This window comes from Drosophila guanche, unplaced genomic scaffold (assembly GCF_900245975.1).
Source record: "Drosophila guanche unplaced genomic scaffold, DGUA_6, whole genome shotgun sequence".
In the NCBI taxonomy this organism is placed as follows: Eukaryota; Metazoa; Arthropoda; class Insecta; order Diptera; family Drosophilidae; genus Drosophila; species Drosophila guanche.
The window spans coordinates 6,951,154-6,969,655 of record NW_022995744.1 but is presented as its reverse complement, the minus strand read 5'-3'; the positions used below and the strand labels follow the sequence as shown (position 1 = coordinate 6,969,655).

General features: G+C 46.1%; 6 protein-coding genes across 10 annotated transcripts in view; 2 read left to right on the top strand and 4 right to left on the bottom strand.

The window, feature by feature from the left end:
• Positions 1 to 247: 247 nt before the first annotated feature.
• On the bottom strand, positions 248 to 2,472 carry LOC117580079 (dynein intermediate chain 3, ciliary). Of its 2 annotated transcripts, none has more exons than XM_034266326.1 (5): positions 1,226 to 2,472; positions 988 to 1,166; positions 689 to 926; positions 406 to 629; positions 248 to 329 (listed from the first exon to the last, which is right to left on the bottom strand). In XM_034266326.1, the coding sequence occupies exons 1-5, from the start codon at positions 2,294 to 2,296 to the stop codon at positions 311 to 313; spliced, it is 1,731 nt and encodes a 576-aa protein (XP_034122217.1). In that variant the 5' UTR covers positions 2,297 to 2,472; the 3' UTR covers positions 248 to 310. The 2 variants fall into 2 exon arrangements, with proteins under 2 accessions (XP_034122217.1, XP_034122216.1); XM_034266325.1 differs by having other exon boundaries at positions 258 to 329; positions 410 to 629.
• Positions 2,473 to 2,500: 28 nt separating this feature from the next.
• The window catches only part of LOC117580083 (F-box only protein 32), a 22,821-nt gene continuing 6,819 nt past the window's right edge, over positions 2,501 to 18,502 (bottom strand). The window contains exons 2-6 of one of the 4 annotated variants that reach the window (XM_034266332.1): positions 10,572 to 10,710; positions 9,739 to 10,042; positions 4,634 to 4,935; positions 4,390 to 4,571; positions 2,501 to 4,318 (exon numbers count right to left, since the gene is read on the bottom strand). In XM_034266332.1, coding sequence (XP_034122223.1) covers positions 3,842 to 4,318; positions 4,390 to 4,571; positions 4,634 to 4,935; positions 9,739 to 9,845 — 1,068 coding nt within the window. In that variant the 5' untranslated portion in view covers positions 9,846 to 10,042; positions 10,572 to 10,710 and the 3' untranslated portion in view covers positions 2,501 to 3,841. Of the gene's footprint in view, positions 4,319 to 4,389; positions 4,572 to 4,633; positions 4,936 to 9,738; positions 10,043 to 10,571; positions 10,854 to 10,976; positions 11,080 to 18,502 lie in introns of those variants that run through there. The other 3 variants (XM_034266335.1, XM_034266334.1, XM_034266333.1) reach the window with 3 other exon arrangements.
• Positions 12,068 to 12,533, top strand: LOC117580090 (cytochrome c oxidase assembly factor 3, mitochondrial). The gene has a single exon (XM_034266343.1). It carries the CDS (start codon positions 12,145 to 12,147, stop codon positions 12,409 to 12,411), a length of 267 nt encoding a protein of 88 aa, XP_034122234.1. The 5' UTR covers positions 12,068 to 12,144; the 3' UTR covers positions 12,412 to 12,533.
• On the top strand, positions 12,600 to 13,680 carry LOC117580084 (dimethyladenosine transferase 1, mitochondrial). Its single transcript, XM_034266337.1, has one exon. The coding sequence runs from the start codon at positions 12,600 to 12,602 to the stop codon at positions 13,644 to 13,646; it is 1,047 nt and encodes a 348-aa protein (XP_034122228.1). The 3' UTR covers positions 13,647 to 13,680.
• Positions 13,621 to 14,502, bottom strand: LOC117580088. Its single transcript, XM_034266341.1, has 3 exons — positions 14,360 to 14,502; positions 14,137 to 14,277; positions 13,621 to 14,075 (listed from the first exon to the last, which is right to left on the bottom strand). Exons 1-3 carry the CDS (start codon positions 14,415 to 14,417, stop codon positions 13,795 to 13,797), a joined length of 480 nt encoding a protein of 159 aa, XP_034122232.1. The 5' UTR covers positions 14,418 to 14,502; the 3' UTR covers positions 13,621 to 13,794.
• Positions 15,057 to 17,550, bottom strand: LOC117580089. Its single transcript, XM_034266342.1, has 2 exons — positions 17,321 to 17,550; positions 15,057 to 15,691 (listed from the first exon to the last, which is right to left on the bottom strand). Exons 1-2 carry the CDS (start codon positions 17,415 to 17,417, stop codon positions 15,435 to 15,437), a joined length of 354 nt encoding a protein of 117 aa, XP_034122233.1. The 5' UTR covers positions 17,418 to 17,550; the 3' UTR covers positions 15,057 to 15,434.

The window sequence follows — 18,502 nt, the reverse complement described above, 5'->3', positions numbered from 1 at the left end:
GATATATCGTTTGGGGGAAAATTATGATTTTAAATTCTGGAAAAGTAACTAAAATCACTGAATTACGTTAGAAACCAATTGAACAAACTATCCGATAATACTAAATTTGTTCAATAATTTTTGGAACATAACTTTGAACTGACTCAGCTCGTGGGCGAAAGAACCGTTGCATCAGCTGGTCTTGTCCAACACTTATTTTCTACCATTTTGCCGATATGATTTAAATAATTGAACCACATTTGTGTGTGTTTCAATGGATATATTTAAAGTGGTTTACATTTATAGCTTTGAGCTTTCCGCTTCCGACACATCAGCCTCCTCCGCATCCTCTGAAAGGTAAAGGAAATGTAAGATAAATTAGTGAAAATTCCATAACCATTGAGCGGGCGAAGCTGCTTTGTTCACCTACGCTTTCCACCGGGCAGCCGTCGCAAACGTTCCTGTTCCACAGCGGCAAAGTATTCACTGGCCGCCTGCTCGCAGGCACTGGCAAAGGGTGCCATATTGATCTTTCCATTGAGCATAGTAATGTCTGCCTGATCCTGACCATGGTTTGCCTTCACTTTCAGCTTGCTCTCCCGCGACTTGGCCTCCAGGATTTTCTCGCGACGGTTCTCCCGCTCGAACATCTGTACAAGTAAATAATTAAAATTTGGATGTAGCTAGATGGTTGGAAGCTAGTTCCTACCGCTGTCAGCAGAGGTTTGTCGTTCTTGGCCGACATAACCATATTGTCGGAGACCTCGATTAGGAACGTGGCGCCCAGTTTGCTGCCACAACTGACGAATTTTCCATTCTCGTTGGTCCGCACACAGTAGAGCGGCTCATCGCACACCTTCACAGTCAGAATTGGCTCGTTTTGCTGCTGCAGCAGATCCCACGTGTCCAGCACACCGTCCATGCGTGTAATGAAGAACTGCGATACCCTGGAAATGGCATGGAGAATAAGAATCGGCCCGCACATAACGTGCTTGGGTAGCATCTCACTTTGTATAGCTCCAGGCACCATCGGTGAGCATGGAGCTACTGCTCTTGGTCCAAATAATCGAACTCTCGCGGCAGTCCTCGGACCAGATACGCGCACACCAATCGCCCACCGTGAGGAAGTTCTTCACAAATGCCGGATTCCGGGTGATGGCATACACGGGTCCCAAGTGGCACATCATCTGCAGTGACAAAACTACTTACTCAGAGCTGAACCCCCACTGTGATGGCTCACACTTACCCTTATTTGGATCTTCTCTGTGGGCGTTTTGCCCTTGCGATTGCACGAGAACAACATGCCCATTTCGGTGCCCGCCATGAATCTCGTGGGTATCGTGGTCTCGTACTCCAACACCGAGATGCCGTAGGACCGCGACAGATCCTGTTCGTCGCTTTTCACTGGATCCATGAGCAGCCGATCGAGGGGCTCGCTGAGCTTCCGTGTGTCCCACCACAACACCTGACCATCGGAGCCGCCGGAGAAGAATTCGGTGCCACTCTTCGAGTTGTTCCACAGCACTGAGTTGACCGGATCGCGATGGCACACCTCTCGCTCGCTAATCATCACCGGATGCTTGCCGTGCCGCGTGTCCCAGGCCGCCACCTGGCCGTTGTACATTCCACTGACCAGGCTGGTCGGATCCTTCTGGTTGTACTCGAGACACACGCAGGGAACCTTTGGCTCCAGCGTCAGGAAGGGCTCGTTGGGATTTTCCACCTCCCAAATGTACGAGTTGCACTTCTGTCCGATCTTTTCGCCCTGAAACTTCATGTCACAGTGGGACGCAGCCATCTTAATGCCGCCATCCGGTGACCAAGACAGATGCTTCACCGGCACCTTGATGGGATTCGGATCGCGGTAGACATTGACAGTGCGCGACTTGCACGGCTCCGGCAGCGGTGCTGGGTCCAAGTTCTCAAAGTAATTCTCGTAGATGTTCACTGCGTTATTCTGGTGTATGTAGTGCTCCATGGGCTTGGTCAGGTTCATCACCTGCGTGATGTAGTTCTCGTCCTTTTCGATCTTGCGCTTGTAGCGCACCGTCTGCTCTGGGTCGTGCATGTTGACGTCCTTCGGCCAGCCGCCCTCATTGTGCGTTATCCCGGTGCTCTTGTACGTGGCCCGCTCCGTATTGGCCACGCTCAGCGAGGTCTGGCCCGCATATTGTGTAACCCTGTCCACCGGATTCTTCAGTATGAAACTCTTCACAAGCTCCGGATTGGAGTTCTCGCTGAACACCACCTCATCCTTGTCCTCAAAGTGCACGCGTGCCCCAAAGGAACGTCGTTCCTTTTTGAATATAAAATCCATTTTTAACCAACACTTTTCGCTCTTTTTTTGCAGCCACGACAAATGACTGGAACTGGGATTGCCTTTGCCTCAAGATAGCTGGAGGTATTCAAGGCAACGCAACGGATTGTTTGGTCGATAGAGCCAAAGCCTTGGAGCTGTGCCTTTTACCCTCAAAGCTTATGCAGGAAAGTTTAACTTCCTTTAGCTATAGAAAGACAAACATTGCATTTGCATTGATCCACAGATAGTTTAGACTTTATTTTATAACGTAAAATAAGAGATTTGTTTTGCCCATAGAAATGGTGGCAAACAAAAGCATTAGAATGCTAAAACTTTCGTACTTACACTGGTAATAGTAACAATAGATAATCGGGGACATCGGAACAACACTCACCCACGCCTGGATTGGGGGGGGGGGGGGCCTGGCTGTATCTACATATAGTACACAATCAACATTATTCGTTGCTGCTCAGAGAGAGTGGTGTGTTGATTGGGAGGGCTAACAATTGTTCTTTTACTCTCTCTTGGGGATTTTCTACATGCTGATCTGAGACTTCTTACACTTAGCTGGCGAGGATCTCTAATATTTATATATATATGTATGTATCTATATATATTTGTATATGTATATGTTAATGTTAATGTACGTATAGCATTGCTGACGGCATATCGCTTGGAGATTTGTTTGTTTTTTTGTTGTTATCGTTTAGGTAGGTGTATTCGTTTCTAGCTTTGCTTCCTTGCAACATCACATGGTTTTTTTTTCTCCTTCTCTTCTAGCTCCTCGACGCTGGAGGAACTCTCTACAAGTCGTAACGAATTGGATTGAATTGGTTGGGGCAGGCTGATTTGATTTGATTTGGATTTGATTGCAACTTATAACAAGATTTAGCACCAAAAGCAGCTGTTAAAAGAAACTACACTTAAACCCTAAAATAGATTGATCAAAATTGCATAAAAATGAACAGATTTATAGCAATTATTATTCTACTTTACACTCGTATTGTGTACGCTTGCGTACTGCTATTTAAAAAATAGTCTCTCAGTATTTAGTACTCGCTTCTTGGCTTGGCTTCATTCCATTTTGAAAATATAATCGCTGTTGCTTTCGCACTCGCTGTAGCTGTCGTGTTTGTGGCAGTTCATTTGGCCATTTGTCATAGAAAGAAGTTCTACTAATAAGCAATTCCCGATCATAGATCACAGGATCATTTGAACACTGATCACACTGGGACTGTCTCTCCACAATAATGACTGTTGGGGGAACTGTCTCGAAACGAGGCTGTAGGTAGTTTTAGATTAGGGATTTTCTGTATCACTTTCTGCTTTCTTTTCGCTGCTCCTCCTTCTCCTCCTCTGTCCAGGGTTAAAACTTTAACACGCACATAAAAACTCTCATACGCAGCCAACAACAACTTAGCTGTGGGGGTTTCCAGTACAATTATCGATTGCTCTCCATAAAAATATCTCCTGCTATCTCTTACTCTCTCTCCCTTGGTCACTGCTCCAACGCACCCGAAACTGCACCGCATATACTCGTACCCAACCCGCTTACAATGTCGCTTACAATGAGAAATACTTTAAGAACTGTGCCGGCGGCACGGGCTGGGCTAGAGCCAGCTGTCCGCCCGCCTCCTCCAGGCGCTGTTTGTAGTCTGGGCTCTGGTCGACAATGCAGGGATGTCCGTCGGAGGGCCAGAAGAGGCAGCAGCAGGAGCGGCACAGAGCCAGCACCTCGGCGAACTGGTAGTCATCGTTGACGCCATACGTGCGTCGCAGCTGGTGGTAGATCTGCTTCCAGTCTTTGATCTCGCCCATCTGCTTGAACTTGTCCAGGTCCAGGATGGCGTGGATCTGCCGCTGATTGAAGTGGAAGCGCGTCAGCTCGCGCCAGATGCGCTGCTCCGACACTAGCTTGGCCATGGTGTCCCAGGCCTTGGCGGCCGACTCCAGATCCCGATGATCGGCGATGCACAGAATAATCTCTCGCACGCACTCCTCCGGCAGCTCGTGCAGCTTGGGCTTGGCCTTTGGATCGGGCTGCAAAGATAATGCGTAAGGAATAAGAGATGAAAAATAGTTTTCATGGTAAGTTCGTAGCTCGCTCTCACCTCTCGTATCTCGATCTGGCTGGCCACGCGCTGTATGCGCTTGATTGTGGCCATGTGCTCCTTCCAGAGGTAGGTGCTGCCCAACGGCTTGCCCCAGCACTTCTGGTTCTCCTGGTTGACAATCTGCTCAAGCTTCAGCGCAAGCCCCCGCAGCACATTCGGATGCTGCTGACTATCATTGACTGCAAAAGAGAGGAGCGAGGATTAAGACGGATCGCGCACGAATCATCCATGGAGGACTCACCATGCGAGGCCACCTCCTCGACCATTTGGAGCAGCTGTCGCTGCGCACTGCCCGGCAGACTGGCGATGCCCTTGTTGGAGACCAGCAGCAGGAATGCACAGATGTAATGGAAGCGCTTCCGATCTCGCACCGATCGCCGGAAGTCAAGGCGCTTCACCGCCTCGCTCAGTCCGTTGAAGCCGGCGATCTCCCGCGTGCAGCGGATCGTGATGTGATAATGCGGTGGCATGATGGCACCCTCCTCCTCCTCATCCTGGCTATCGCTGGCCAGCATCTGGTAGCTGCTACCCTCCGAGTTGTGCCTGCAACAAGATATTGTCCATTGTCCATTGTCAATGCAACATTTCGGAAGTGTTCGTGTCTGTCGCTGTCCCCTGCCCCATGTCTCGGTCCGAGGACAACCTGTTTGGCCAGTTGCTTTGGATATGTTTTTGGTCATTTTTGTCTGTTTTCTGTTTGTGCTTTACACGCGTTAGACGCTTTTCAAGAGGCGGAAGCTGGCGCCGTTTCCCAGCATCTGTGGGACTCGATTCGATGTGTCGAATCACTTAGTCGACCCGGTTATTAAATCGGCAAAGAGGAAACCCCCAGCCGTGTGTCAAGTTTTTAACGATATTTACAACTGCTGGGGGTCGCATAATTTGTGGGATTTGTACATTCGATTTGGAGGATAATTATGTATTTTGCAGAAGGAAATGCAAGAGATAAATGGTGGGCGGGAATTGGTTTTGAACATGAAAATGTATATGTTTCTTTGACTAGCTATACATTTATATTGAACCCACTCACTCTCTGTAGATAAAGCATTGAATGAACTCTCATTCCGCTATCGATTCGGCCTTGAAATTCAACAAAGTTGAAGTTTTGCCAACGAATAAAAACCTGCGATAAGAACGGCAATTATCGGGGTGGGGGGAGCTTCAATTAGACAAAGTGCAGCTGTGGCAGGGACCAGCTGAAACTCTGACCCAGTTTGGAGGGAAATCAAAAACAATTTTGTGTGGCTACCAAGGACATGACAGGCCACGACACGTCCTCGTCGGACGGTGGCACCATAAATGGTCAAGGCGCATCGATCCACAGCTCGAATCGATTACTGGGTGACTCGCTGCCTCGCTGGTGTCCTTGCGGTGGAGAGTAAATTAAATCCTGCATCAGCTGTGGACTGCAGCTGGGATTAGGCACGCTGCGTAATCAGTTGTAATCCACTCGAAAGTCCCACTGGACGGACCACAAAGCCAAAGCATGGCAACCGGAGATGCGCAAAGTGTTGGAAAAGTGCTCAGAGGGGGCAACGGTACAGAGACAGAGACAGAGACAGGGACAGGGGACAGGGACACAACACAGTCAAAGAAAAGTAGACGAAAGTAGAACGAAACTGGCGAAAGCTTTTGGCTCACGCCGAGGGAGTCGAGCGCTTGCCGCCTGCCCTGGACCCTGGCGTAGCAAGTAGGTCAACGCTTTTATTGGCCAAATCACTCACATACGAATATGTACAAATGATATGTACATATTTATCTCCGAGGAATGTATGTTAAAAATGTTTTGGACTTACTCTTGGGTTGCATTACTTTTCAATCTTTATAGATTTACAATTTCCACATAATGTTTGCCTATCCACAGGGAATATTTAGCAGTTAATTTTCCTATAAACTTGAGCCTTATCTTGTAGATGTGACACCAGAGATACTCAAATTGAAAGTTCGTATTGGGTTGGTAATCGCAGACAAAGAAATGGCACGCCTAGACCTCAATTTTATTATTGCAATCAGAGTGTGTGTCTGATTTTTTTTTGATTATTTTTTATTTCGTTCAGGACTGACAGTCGCAGTTGCAGTGTTTAGATGAACGCGCAATTATCTGCGGATTCGTATAAAAATAGCGGGCGAAACAATGAAATTGCAGGTCTTGTGCAGCCAGCCAGTGACTCCAACTCTGCCTCTGACTCCGGACCAGCCCACGGGGCACATATGTATGTATGTACAAGAGTCAGTCCCCAGGCATCAGACCGTGCCGCGCCGGCTGGGGCCGTCGACCACGTGATTCACATAAATCACTCAACGACGTCACCATCGAGCGTTCGTTTACCTTTTCTCCAAGCGAATTAAACAAATGAAAAGAAGTGCAGCAGCAGGGCCGTGACAGGCAAATCGCTTTTTGTCTATTTTTAAGTTTGTGACCTTTTTCGACATAAATAATTGGGAATGGAGCTGAACAACAGCCAGCAGAGGAAGGAGAGAGCACCGTGAGCTGTGCTCAACTTTGCGTCTAAATTTAGAAGAATTCGGAGAGATCACAGATCACAGATCACAGAGAGAGATACACACATAGATGCAGCATGGTGCCCATTGGGAATTGAGTGGAAACTTTTGGTTGCAAAATTAGATAATTCTGTGGAACTCTAAATGGAGATGTAGATGGGGTTGGCACTTGCATCTATGGTAAAACTGAGACCATGCAAATCGATTTATAGAAATAAAACATCATAACTGAAATGATAGTGCTGTGGCATTTATTATACTCTCAAGTTCAAGTCCATGAATCAGCTTCGTAAATATGTAAATAAAGACAAGTACATAAATATATACTCTGGCATGTAATAAATAAGTGTATAAAAAACCAGTGAAAAATGATGCCTAATGTCGATCTGTTCACCCTCACGAGTTGGTAAAAAGTATGAAAAATGAACAGAAACCAAAAGAAAAGTAAAGCAAAGCCGATCGAAAGGCAAAAACAAGAGCAAAGGCGTTCCGTTCCGATCCGATCCATTTCGATGATCTGTTCGCAGATGTTCAACGAAGAGTGTGCAGTGCAGTGAAAGTGGGTCCGAGCTGGCACGTCCGCGTAGGCACTTTGGATTTGCTTTTACAGGCAATTTGGAATTTCTAATTATTATATTTTCAGGCATTATCTAATGGATTCAGCTCAGTGCGAGTGCCAGTGCCAGTGCCAGTGCCGTGCATTGAGCATTGCATTTTTAATTGGCCAAAAAGAAAGACACAAATGAAAGAAGGAAAGAAAGACAGGCGTTGAGTAATGCCCGAGACGAGTGATTAACACGGTTATGAAACGCTCACAAAATGTTGAGATCTCTTCTTTTCCTGGGAATGCTCTAAGCTTGGGGGAAAACGCACTTGCCTATCCGTCTTACGTGTGCAAGCCATGGTCATGCTCCACTTCCCAATAGCGCACTATCGATGAGCAAATGGAATCCAGCACGGACACAATGCGTTCCACAACCCAATCAGTGCGAGAGCCCGCGTCCAGCGGCCTGTTGCGCACCAGCTTTGCTTTCAAGCATCCACGTAGAAAAGAGCACACGCTGATTAGAGCTTTACGAAACCCCAAAAGGGATTTGACCTCCCAGTCGTTGAGATAAGCGTGCGGTCGGACGTGAGAAAATAAGACAAAATCAGTACTAGAAACAGAAACAGAAACAGCAGCACACACGCACATGCGGAAAATGTCATAGATTTGGAGTGCATTTGTGACAAGTCATAAAGAACGCATCGAACCCAAAGGCGGCGGTGGGTGAAACTATTTTTGGCACACTCTCGACAGTGCTGGTAAATGGAGGAAAATGCGGAAGCAGCAGCAGCGCCACTCAAGTTTTTCTAGGGGCACGCACACACATACACATGTAAATATTTATATGTAGTTTCAAGAAACTCGAATGACTTCCAAAATTAGAAGCAAAGAAGAACAAAAGGTGGGAAAATATACATATACATTGGAAGTGCATAAGAGTGCGGGTAGTACATACATACATATGTACGTACATATTTATATATATAGCAGAACGCAGGACTACTGGCAGCCTTGGCAACTCCAATCCCCGAATGACACCACCATGCACATGCACGTGTAGACGTGGGTAGGCGTGAAAGTCGGTCAAGTTTAGGCGAAAGCGAGAGAGGGTGTGCCACCCAAAAGCTCAAGGTTCTGCCATGCTCTTTCCACTAGCCCCATCTCTAATCGATTCCTCGCTTTGCGAGGAAAGAATACGCATTCGGAGCCAAGCAGGATGTACCTCCAATAAAACCCTGCTCTTTGCATTAGACAAAACTTTTTGCACCACTTGCCGACAGAGCAAACAGTGGCAATCAATCAAATGGGCAATCGATCAATAGTGTCCGAGATATGCACTGTACGACTCGCTGGAAATATCAGTTGCACCTAGCAGTAGCCGGACATTAGTTGCTGCTTTCACCGTCATTTGGCTGTGACTCAGCCAATGGACAATCTCTAGACCAGAAGTGGCCACGAATACGCACTCAAGGGTGCGGTGTGGAAATCAAGATCCACTACTCGTATCATATAAATCACAACGACAGAGAGGCTTGGTAGATTTCTCAATATTCATGGGCATTTACCAACTACTACTACAGCCAAGGGGGAAGTGGTCTGCGTTGCTTTTGTTCCGCAGCAATTATCCGAGGCTTTGCTTTGGGCAACTGCTTCCAATGGCGCGAGTGGGCAGTGGACCCAATCAATGCACACGGGTCCATTAAACCGAATGATTTAAATATTTCGGTGTTGAATAGCAGCTCAAACAATGCCTACAATCGACTGGTAAACCTTGCACAATTTGAGCGGCATAATGCGATGAAGAAAAACTTAGCTACACTGTGTAGAGAAATAAGGTTGAAAGGGAGTGCGGATAGACATTAAAAAACATTCATAGACTAGGCATATTTGGCCACAAATGGTTCAAGGTAATACTAATACTATACCCAAAGTCATTGGCAAATTTCACCGATAAGAAATGTATGTAAATGTTCTAAAAGTAGGCCATTGCCAGGATCTCATTTTAAAGTACTCTTTGGAAAGCCGAAACTACATTTTGGTCAAGGGTTTTGCTGGTTCCTCGGGCTTGCCATCTCTCTATCTCTCTGATTAGAGATTTCTGTATGTCCATATTAATTCTCACACTTATTTATTTGCAGTAAAATGATACACGAGATAAGGTATTATTGATCCATTATCGAGAGATAATAGTGAAACGTTTACAAATGCAAATTGTCGATTGTGTGGCGTATGTTTCACAAGTGGAACAGCCAACAGTCCCCCCAACAGATCCATTGTCAAAATCTGAATGGACTTACCGCTTGCGTTTGCCGCCGCACTCGAGCACCTTTAGGCGCTCCCAGCCCTCGTCAGTTTTCACCCAGGCCTCTCCAGGTGATCGGAAGTCTTTCGAAATGAACGCCATCTCAGCGGCTTGTCTGGGATTCGGAGTTTCTTTGTTGATTTGATAGCTGCACTAATTGCTGGACTGCGCTGGAGTAGCTGTGGCTAAAGCTGCTTTATTGCTTCACTTCCACTGATTATGCTTATGCCTGTGTGTAGATTTGTATTGTATTCGTAACGTTTAATCGGACGGCGGTTAACGAAACGCGTTTGGATTTGCTGCAAAGTTGAATTTCACAATTTAATATTGATTCCAGGCAATATTTCATAAAATAATAACAGTAAAAGGTTTCCCCAGGGTATTCAAAACGTCTTCCAGTCTCTCGGGCAAAGTGTGTAATACAAAAAACAAAACAAAACAAACGGGCGGAAAAAGCAAATCAAAAGAAGGCAAAGTGAGCGCAAGAGAGCGAGAGAGCGCGACCAGCTGTTGGGTCTGTCATTGATGGAGAGGGGGCAAGCTTGGGGCTGTTGGGCGCTCAAGTGGAGTGTGTTTTGCTGTTGCTATCTCTGTCTTCGTCCGTGGGTACACAGCTGATTTCTGCATTATTACGCGTTTGTTTTGCCTTTGCTTTGTTGTTATTGTGTTTAATGGGTATGAGATTTTCAGAGTACATACATCCATATGTAAGTATGTAGTTTCAAAACACGCAAGCAAATTTTACTTTCATTTCCGCATTTTTAAAATCCATCTTCACGACTTGCCTACATTTTAGCAGTCTTTTCATTACACATCACAATATGGAACTTTTAGCTGAGGGGAAAAAGAAGTTTTCCCCGTAGCCAGTACGCACTTTGAGGCGCAATTACCTCCTGACTCGACTGCTGGTAATAGCGCGTAATTGATTTTGCTTTTGCTCCCAATCTGAGATTGCCTAGACCTCTGGCTGTTTGTAAAAAAATAGCACTCTGCACAACAGAATTGACAAGGCCTGGAACGCGTCTTGTCTGCTGCCTGCCCCACAAATTGCTTCGAAAAACTCAGCACGTTTCGCGTTGCACTCGAGCCCACCAACAAAAGTGAACTGGCAGGCAGCTCGTTGAACGAAATAGGAGGAAAACTAAATAGCAGCTTTCGATGTATGTAGCTGTAACTAACGGCTGCGCGGTGTGGAAAACCGTCAGAAGAGTGCTTTGGGGGAAATGCTGTTACCTGGCAGTCAGCTGGGACTGTTCTTTTCTATTCATTTTTAATAGAATTAAATCTCGAACAGCAACTAAGATTATTAAACTTGGATAAACTTATTTGTTAGCGATTTTTTGACTTCGTTGGCGGCATAGTGTGACCAGACAATATGCAGTCAGCTGTTTTTTGATTCTGCTGTTGATGAAAAACAATGTAAAATTTTAAATAATTTTTGACTAGGTGGAAATAACTTTGGCTGCTTAGAATTTATTTTAATTAATATCGGAAAATAGCCCATAATATTAGTTAGGCACAGTCGGTTGGCCCAGGGAAAATTTCATAATCCTTAGACGTGCCTTGCACCTTCACAAGCGCCTTAACCGCTTTCTTCTCTGCACTGGTGAATTCCACATCCAAGTCCGAATTTTTATCTTTAGTTGCAAGTTCGATGGAGCTCTCCTTTGTCAGCGCAAGTTCAGGAGAATCAGAGACTATAATGGTATGGTTTCTGTGCATCGAATAGAGTACTCTCAAAAAAACGCCATATTGTGACAATTATTATCGGGTACCTTTTTCAATATAATGAGAGGAAACGAAACTCAAATTTCAGAGGATTTAGAAGCCAAGCCTGATTTTGGCGAGCAAGCACTTGATCTTCGATTAGTGTCGAAAAACGTCAAACTGATAATTTCCTAGTGTGTATACCCCTTAAGTGCAATGCCTCGATATATTGTTGTTGGTTGCCTAGTCCAGTGAGAGTTCACTCTGATAGTGGAATCATTTTTTTTAAAGTAACATGAATAAAAAGAAAAATTAAAAATGGATTTACAGACAGAAATTTACGAGAGAAAAAATTTTGTTCGAACCCGAACAAAAACGGCGTTTCCTTAATCCAATGGAAATTGAAAGTGATGACGATAGTGAATAGGGTGAATATAAAGGAAAATAATGTTTTGTATTTTAAGGACTACGCAGAAAGGAAAAAAAGTATATCCAATAATGAAATAATATGGTTTTGTTACGTTTTTATTTAATATAAATGTATTGTTTTTCATCGGTATATTTTACGGTATATTTTGAAAATAAAAAAGTTTATTTGGGTATATTATCGATAATTTCGCGGTCACACTGGATTTCATAATTTTCAACCAGACAAAAAGTGCAAAGAAATTTGTACTATTTTGAAACGTAAATAATGTCGGCTTCTGAGCAAGAACCTAAGATCAAGTACGGAGAAAACGCACCAAAATTGGACAGGGCTCAGTTGCAGTTCATGAAACTGATCGAGGAGCAGAACCTGGACCGCGTGCAGAAGTTGAAGCGTGTGCGCCGCAACAATATATTGACTGCCGGCGCTCTGGGACTTTCCGTCGTTGCCATCTACGGCTACTCCATATTCTCGGTGCAGCAGGAGAAATTCCTGGACGACTTTGAGGAGCCCAAGAAGGTCAACACCAACTAAAAGTCGCCCCCCCCAAAACACTGTTAATTATTTAGTCCGTAAGCGTTTTGTTTCATTTTACCAACACACACAAACACACACACAGACACTGGGAGAAACCGTTGAAATCGTTGCACAACAATGTAAGTAGCATACATCACGCCACGAGCAGTGCGATCAGTATCCAACTAATGTGTTTCCTCGTGAAGATGTCTCAGGCCACGGCACGCGTTTTGAACAGTGGCATGCGGCTGCCCCCGCTGCCCACCATCCGGGAGCTGGTGAAGCTTTACAAGCTGCAGGCCATGAAGCAGCTCAGTCAGAACTTTCTGATGGACGAGCGACTCACAGACAAGATCGTGAAGTCGGCGGGACGCATTGATCCGCGCGACATTGTGCTGGAGGTCGGGCCGGGGCCTGGCGGCATCACTCGCTCCATTCTGCGTCGTCAGCCCCAACGGCTGATCCTTGTTGAAAAGGATCGGCGATTTGGCGAAACCCTGCAGCTGCTGCGCGAATGTGCCAGTCCGCTCGACATGCAGGTGGACATCTACTACGACGACATTCTGCGCTTCAACATCGAACAGCATATTCCGGAGATCACGCAGCGCATCCATCTCATCGGAAACCTTCCTTTTTCCATCTCCACGCGTCTGCTAATCAACTGGTACGCGGACTTGGCCGCGCGCCGAGGCGCTTTCCGTCGCAACGACACCTGCATGACGCTCACCTTTCAGAAGGAGGTGGCCGAACGGATCTGCGCCCCGGTGGGGAGCGAACAGCGCTGTCGGCTTTCGGTAATGTCCCAAATCTGGACGGAGCCGGTGATGAAGTTCATAATACCGGGCAAGGCGTTCGTTCCCAAGCCACAAGTGGACGTTGGCGTGGTCAAGCTCATGCCACTGAAGCAGCCCAAGACTCAGCTGCCCTTTTCGCTCGTGGAGCGCGTCATGCGTCACATATTTAGCATGCGCCAGAAATACTGTCGCCGCGGCTACGGAACTCTCCTTCCGCCCGATGGGCGCGAGGAGGCCACGCAAACGCTCTTCCAGCGAGCCGATGTTCGGGATACGCTGCGTTCCTTTGAGTTGTCCGTGCCACAGTGCCTGCGCCTGGCCGATGTCTATGCCCAGTACATAAAAGAGCATCCCGAAGTGGAGGGCTATGACTACAGAGGGCCCAAGATTCAAGACGCTGCAACTCCTTCCGGCGACAACGACTTCACGCCTGTTTATAATGTTGTAAAATGTATTTAATTAGGTGAGTAAACAGACACAAGTAATACAAAAAGTTGTACAAAAAGTGGGGACGGAATGTGGCTAGACGAGATTCGAGCTCTACTTGAACTTTCGTTAATTGGGCTTAAGGCACTTTGGGTACCAACTACGCAGCACAGTCGAGGGCCTAGCGGCCGAGCAGTAGCGTTATGGCCATGGCCAGTAGGCCCAGGGCCGCGGACATTTGCAGACCACTGGCGCCGTTGCAGCGATGGTCTAGGAAGCAGAAGCAGAACGTCGTGTCTGGGAAGAAGTCCCGCTTGACATCGTGCTCCTTGATGGTGTGATTGACGTAGTGGGCCAATCGCACATCCTTTGCCGCCGGGCGGCAGCCTTCGTATTTGTCGGCGGGAATATCTGTTCGGAAGCTAAGGGCACTGAGGCAGTCACGTGTTATCGTTTCCCTTGCTGAAATTCGAAGAAGAACCACATGAGTATGAAACTTTTGTTCCAACTTGGAGCCACTTACAGCCGCGCCGTTCCGTCACCTTAACGCAGATGTCGTTGGGCTCCGGGCATTGCTCGCCCAGAAAGCCAATTCCACGCCAGTTGAACTTTTCGGCACAGCCGGGCGTGGCAGAGGTGCAGCGGTAGCACCAAATGGCATCACCTGTCAACAAACAACACATTATTAGGTCGTCTCTGAGCTCGGCTCGGGTTGCTTGTTATTCGTTAATCAGATGTGTACAGACCTTCGTGAATCAATGCTGCTACTAGCAGCAGTGCAACGAGAGTCGCGTATGAGTGCATTCTGTGCTGTTTTTAAGCTATTTAAATGGAAAAATTCCAAAATAATAATAATTTCCAACAACTAGCAACGCCCAATAGGGATGGAATGTAGACCGACATATCGATATATGTTTTGCCATGTTTCGTGCGATAATTGTTAATACCAGAAATATACCAAAGTGTATGAAATAAGTGTTGGGTTTTGTATATTAAATTGAGGCGGCAAATTTAAGCATTTCAAAAAGTCTTTATGCTGCCCAATCGAGCAATGGTTATACGACACTGGTGTATTTCCGATTGGGAAGCTTAATATTCCCAACAGGTGCGTCGCAAAGTCAACAACCATTGAAGCTTGCTCCCCGAGCCAATAAACTTTTGCTTGGCTCTTATTTGGTGCTCGCCTCTGGAGCGTTTCAAGTGCCGGAATGTGCCATGTTTACCCAATGAAAGCACGCCGCGCAGATGAGTCAGTAGACTGACTCTCTGCTCTGTCGTCTCTTGTTGACACAGTCCAAAAACAGATGTCCGCGTAATACGCGGGCCTGGAATTCGTGTGTCGTGTGTGTGGACAGAGCGCAAACAAGCAGAAAAATGTTCAAATTTGGACATGACTGCCCCGAACCCAGCGATCCAAGAGCAAACAAATATTTATGTGTACGTTTTTGTTTTTATTTTATTTAAAACTTAAAAACTAAACAATTTATGTTTAAAGTTAGTCATAATTGCAAATATCGCATACAGGGGACTTTTGAATAAATCAAAACGAAAAAAACATCTAAAATTCTGTTCACACGTGAAAACATGACAATGCCGACAGGGGGTTTTGGTGGTGGGGTGGGGTTGGGGTTGGGGTTATGTACAAATTACAATAAATAAATTAAAACGTTAGATGAATCATTCGCACTCATAAATCAGGCAGACACACAAACACACACACACAGAGAGAGACACTAAACATCTACGAATACATTTCATGTAAAATCACGTTTCAGTTTCAACTGACAGGGAGAGGGGGTGGGCATGCTGCATGCTTGGTATCTACAGCGAGACGACAAACTCCTTGCCGGTCTTAAAGTCAACGCACTTGAACTGCGGACAGCACTTGGGGAAGCTCCAGTTGACGTCTGCGGGCAGCTCCTCGCAGCCGGGTGCCTCGACATACGGGCACGTCTCGATGCTGATCTCCCGCGCCTCGAGGCTGCACGTCATGCTGGCGCAGATGCCCTTCGGCTTGTACTCCTTGTCGGGCAGCATCGCTCGCCTGGTGAACTTGTCGTAGCACTTGCCGGGATGTGCTGCAACAGAGAAAAGCGGAAGGTTAGCAAAAGCAAAACTTAAAACTTAAAGCGGAAGTGGTCTTCTTTGTTGTATTTTACAATATTTATGCGCTGTCGCAGCTACGGTTTATGAGGAAGTGCCTATAAATCTCGGTGCATGCCGGCTACACAAATTGGAATACTGTTCCCCCCGTCCAATCATGAATCTAAATGCAATCTAGATGGAGTGCCACAGTGTGCGGAACGTAAGACTCAAGACACAAACTTGACAGTCATTCGACAAGTAAATTGCCGCAATGAAGTGGAGTTGGAGTCTGAAGTTGTGGGGGTTATAAATACATCAGCTATGCCGCAGGCAACTCGTGATTGTGGCATACTTATTTTTAAATCTCAGACAATGATGCTGGAGCGTACTCGCACCCGCACCCGCACTCGCACTCGCACTCGAACTTTTATTTATAACAAATGGCCGCTGGGCACTGGGGCTGAAATTGTTGATTTGCCAAATAGAAAGGTACAAACATAAGTTTGATTAATGGCACTTGCCATTAATTTTACCAATTCTCCTCTTACTTCTGCTCCTTCTCCGTCTCCTTCTCTTTCCCATTCCCATTTGTGCAATTAATCGAGGGGCTCGCGTGAACTCATCGCCTATTTTTAAACTGGGCCTGGCGCTAATTTCTCGCGAATATGTGTATATTTTTTATTGTGGATTGTGGACCAAAATGCCCGAAACTCCCGCCGCACGACCTTCACGTATGAATAACCAACTCAACCCAGACGGAGGATAGATAGCACCAAAAGAAAAGACAACATATCCGACTCTGGTGATAATTTTTCTAACTTAAATCCGCATAGCGATGCAAATGAGATGCCACGATGATCTCTTGAATAATAACCAAATATCAGCACATTTCTTATGCTAATTTTTGGCAAATGCGAAAAACCCAAAACCGAAAACTCATATCTGCGTATGTATCTAACTATATCTGTATCTCTCTCTATCTGCTTCCATTCTTGTATCTGTATCTGTATCTGTATCTGTTGCCGAAAAGGGGGCCAAACAATATGAAAAATTTCGTTTAATTTCTGCTTTTGTTTTTGCTCAGCTTTTGCGTTGTTCGATGGTTTTCTTTTGTTTATACCCCCCAACAAAACGTTGACGTCAACGCATGCTGCCAAATATTGAATTGGATTAGTTGTTGCCATAAATCACATGCCCGACAAAATTCCATCAGACAATTCTGACGTCAAAGTGGCGTACGTCTGGATGGGTTTCAGATCTTTTGCCTGTAGGACACTGATACCTCAAAATGTGTCTAATGGTAGACCTCGCATGTATCGTTTGTATCGTAAATCAATCACTGAAGTCCCCCGCCTGACAACTCCTATCAATGTTTTGTTTTGTTTTGCTTTTTTATTGTTTCTCAACGGCTGGCAGAGGTCGTTTATGGGGTAAGAATTAATTGAGAACTTAATTAGAAAACTTCATAAACAAGATTCGAGGAGCATAAAAACAAATGGAATTTTTCACATCTATCAGAAAAGTTTGCATAATTTGCAAAACGAAAACAACTTGAAGCTACAAAACAGTGCTGGTAAATGGACTGCGGACTTTCCTCCTCCTTCCCCTTCACAAATACTAACCAGGATGAAAGATGGCGGGCTGGCTGTAGACGGCCGCTTCAACGAGGGCGAGGCAGGCGAGCAGCGCGAAGGCGGCACAAACTGTTTCCGAATGCATTTTGGAATTGGGTTGTATTTAAGTTTATTTAAAGTCTTGGCTTGAGTTTATTTTCCACACTCGTTTGGCGTTCACTGGTGTTGGCTTTTACGCGTTTTTTTTTTTAGTTTTTTGAGACTTGGTTGCTGTTGTGGTATTCAAAAACGAACTGAGGCTACCTGGCCACAGCGACTCATATTTATGGTGCGACGCTGGTAGACAGATAGCGAGAGAAGAGAGAAGAGAGAGGCACAGCGAGAGAGCGAGAGATCGCTTGTGGGGCTTGCTCTCCAACGGTGCTTGCTCTCTCGCGGAGCACATGTTTTCTTTTCGCTCGGCTTTTGGTCACATTTCGGTGGCTTTGGCTTGGGATATTCCAAAGTTGGACGAACGCCATAAATCTTTCGGCCTCCGCCCCTCCTCCGCTCGACGTTGCGTATTTGGAGCGCTATCCAGCGAAATGCTTTTACCCCTCATCATCGCTACATCACTCCATCGGCCCATTGTTCTGCATTAATTTTGCAGCTTTTGCGTAAATAATTATCCGGCCCCTTGAAATCTTCAAACGGTTTTCCCATTTCTGTCTGGGTGTGCCCTAAGCGGCGTGGGAATGCGACCGCCCACCAGCTTTTACCCAGTCAGTGGCTTCATAAATGGCCATCAAAATGGCAGTACACTCCATGTCAGCGGAGACGACTCATCGCTCCATTGGCTGGCATCAGTGCTAAATGCCGCTGAAAGCTCAGGCCAAATTTGGAGGCACTGCCGTAACAAACCCAACGAAAAGAGAGGATCGGCACTTGAAATCTGTGTTAAAGAATGTGCAGTCTTGCTTTTATTTGCACGACTCTTAGTTTTCCCCTATAGATCTGTGATAGTGCAGCGCAGAAGGTCGTCGAACCTGAATTGAACTGCGGCTCATTATGGCATTTGGGCTGACGCCAAGTTGTCGCCGGTCGCCAGTCGCCAGGAGGCGTAACGCTTAATGGCAACGAGTCGGAATTACAATGTTGGCTGTGTCCATTTTGATTTTATTGCATGCCAGGGAATAAGTTTGTTTCTTCTGGGGAGAGCACTCCTTTGATTAAGGCCAGAGACAGAGTCAG

Coding starts and splice junctions, on each gene's coding strand:
- LOC117580079 (XM_034266325.1), bottom strand. CDS start 2,296: ATGGATTTTATATTCAAAAAGGAACGACGTTCCTTTGGGGCACGCGTG. Junction 1,167..1,225: donor CAGAGAAGATCCAAATAAGG/GTAAGTGTGAGC, acceptor TTGTCACTGCAG/ATGATGTGCCACTTGGGACC. Junction 630..688: donor ACAAACCTCTGCTGACAGCG/GTAGGAACTAGC, acceptor TTACTTGTACAG/ATGTTCGAGCGGGAGAACCG.
- LOC117580090 (XM_034266343.1), top strand. CDS start 12,145: ATGTCGGCTTCTGAGCAAGAACCTAAGATCAAGTACGGAGAAAACGCA.
- LOC117580084 (XM_034266337.1), top strand. CDS start 12,600: ATGTCTCAGGCCACGGCACGCGTTTTGAACAGTGGCATGCGGCTGCCC.
- LOC117580088 (XM_034266341.1), bottom strand. CDS start 14,417: ATGCACTCATACGCGACTCTCGTTGCACTGCTGCTAGTAGCAGCATTG. Junction 14,278..14,359: donor AGCAGCATTGATTCACGAAG/GTCTGTACACAT, acceptor GTTTGTTGACAG/GTGATGCCATTTGGTGCTAC. Junction 14,076..14,136: donor GGTGACGGAACGGCGCGGCT/GTAAGTGGCTCC, acceptor TTCGAATTTCAG/CAAGGGAAACGATAACACGT.
- LOC117580089 (XM_034266342.1), bottom strand. CDS start 17,417: ATGCATTCGGAAACAGTTTGTGCCGCCTTCGCGCTGCTCGCCTGCCTC. Junction 15,692..17,320: donor GCCCGCCATCTTTCATCCTG/GTTAGTATTTGT, acceptor TCTCTGTTGCAG/CACATCCCGGCAAGTGCTAC.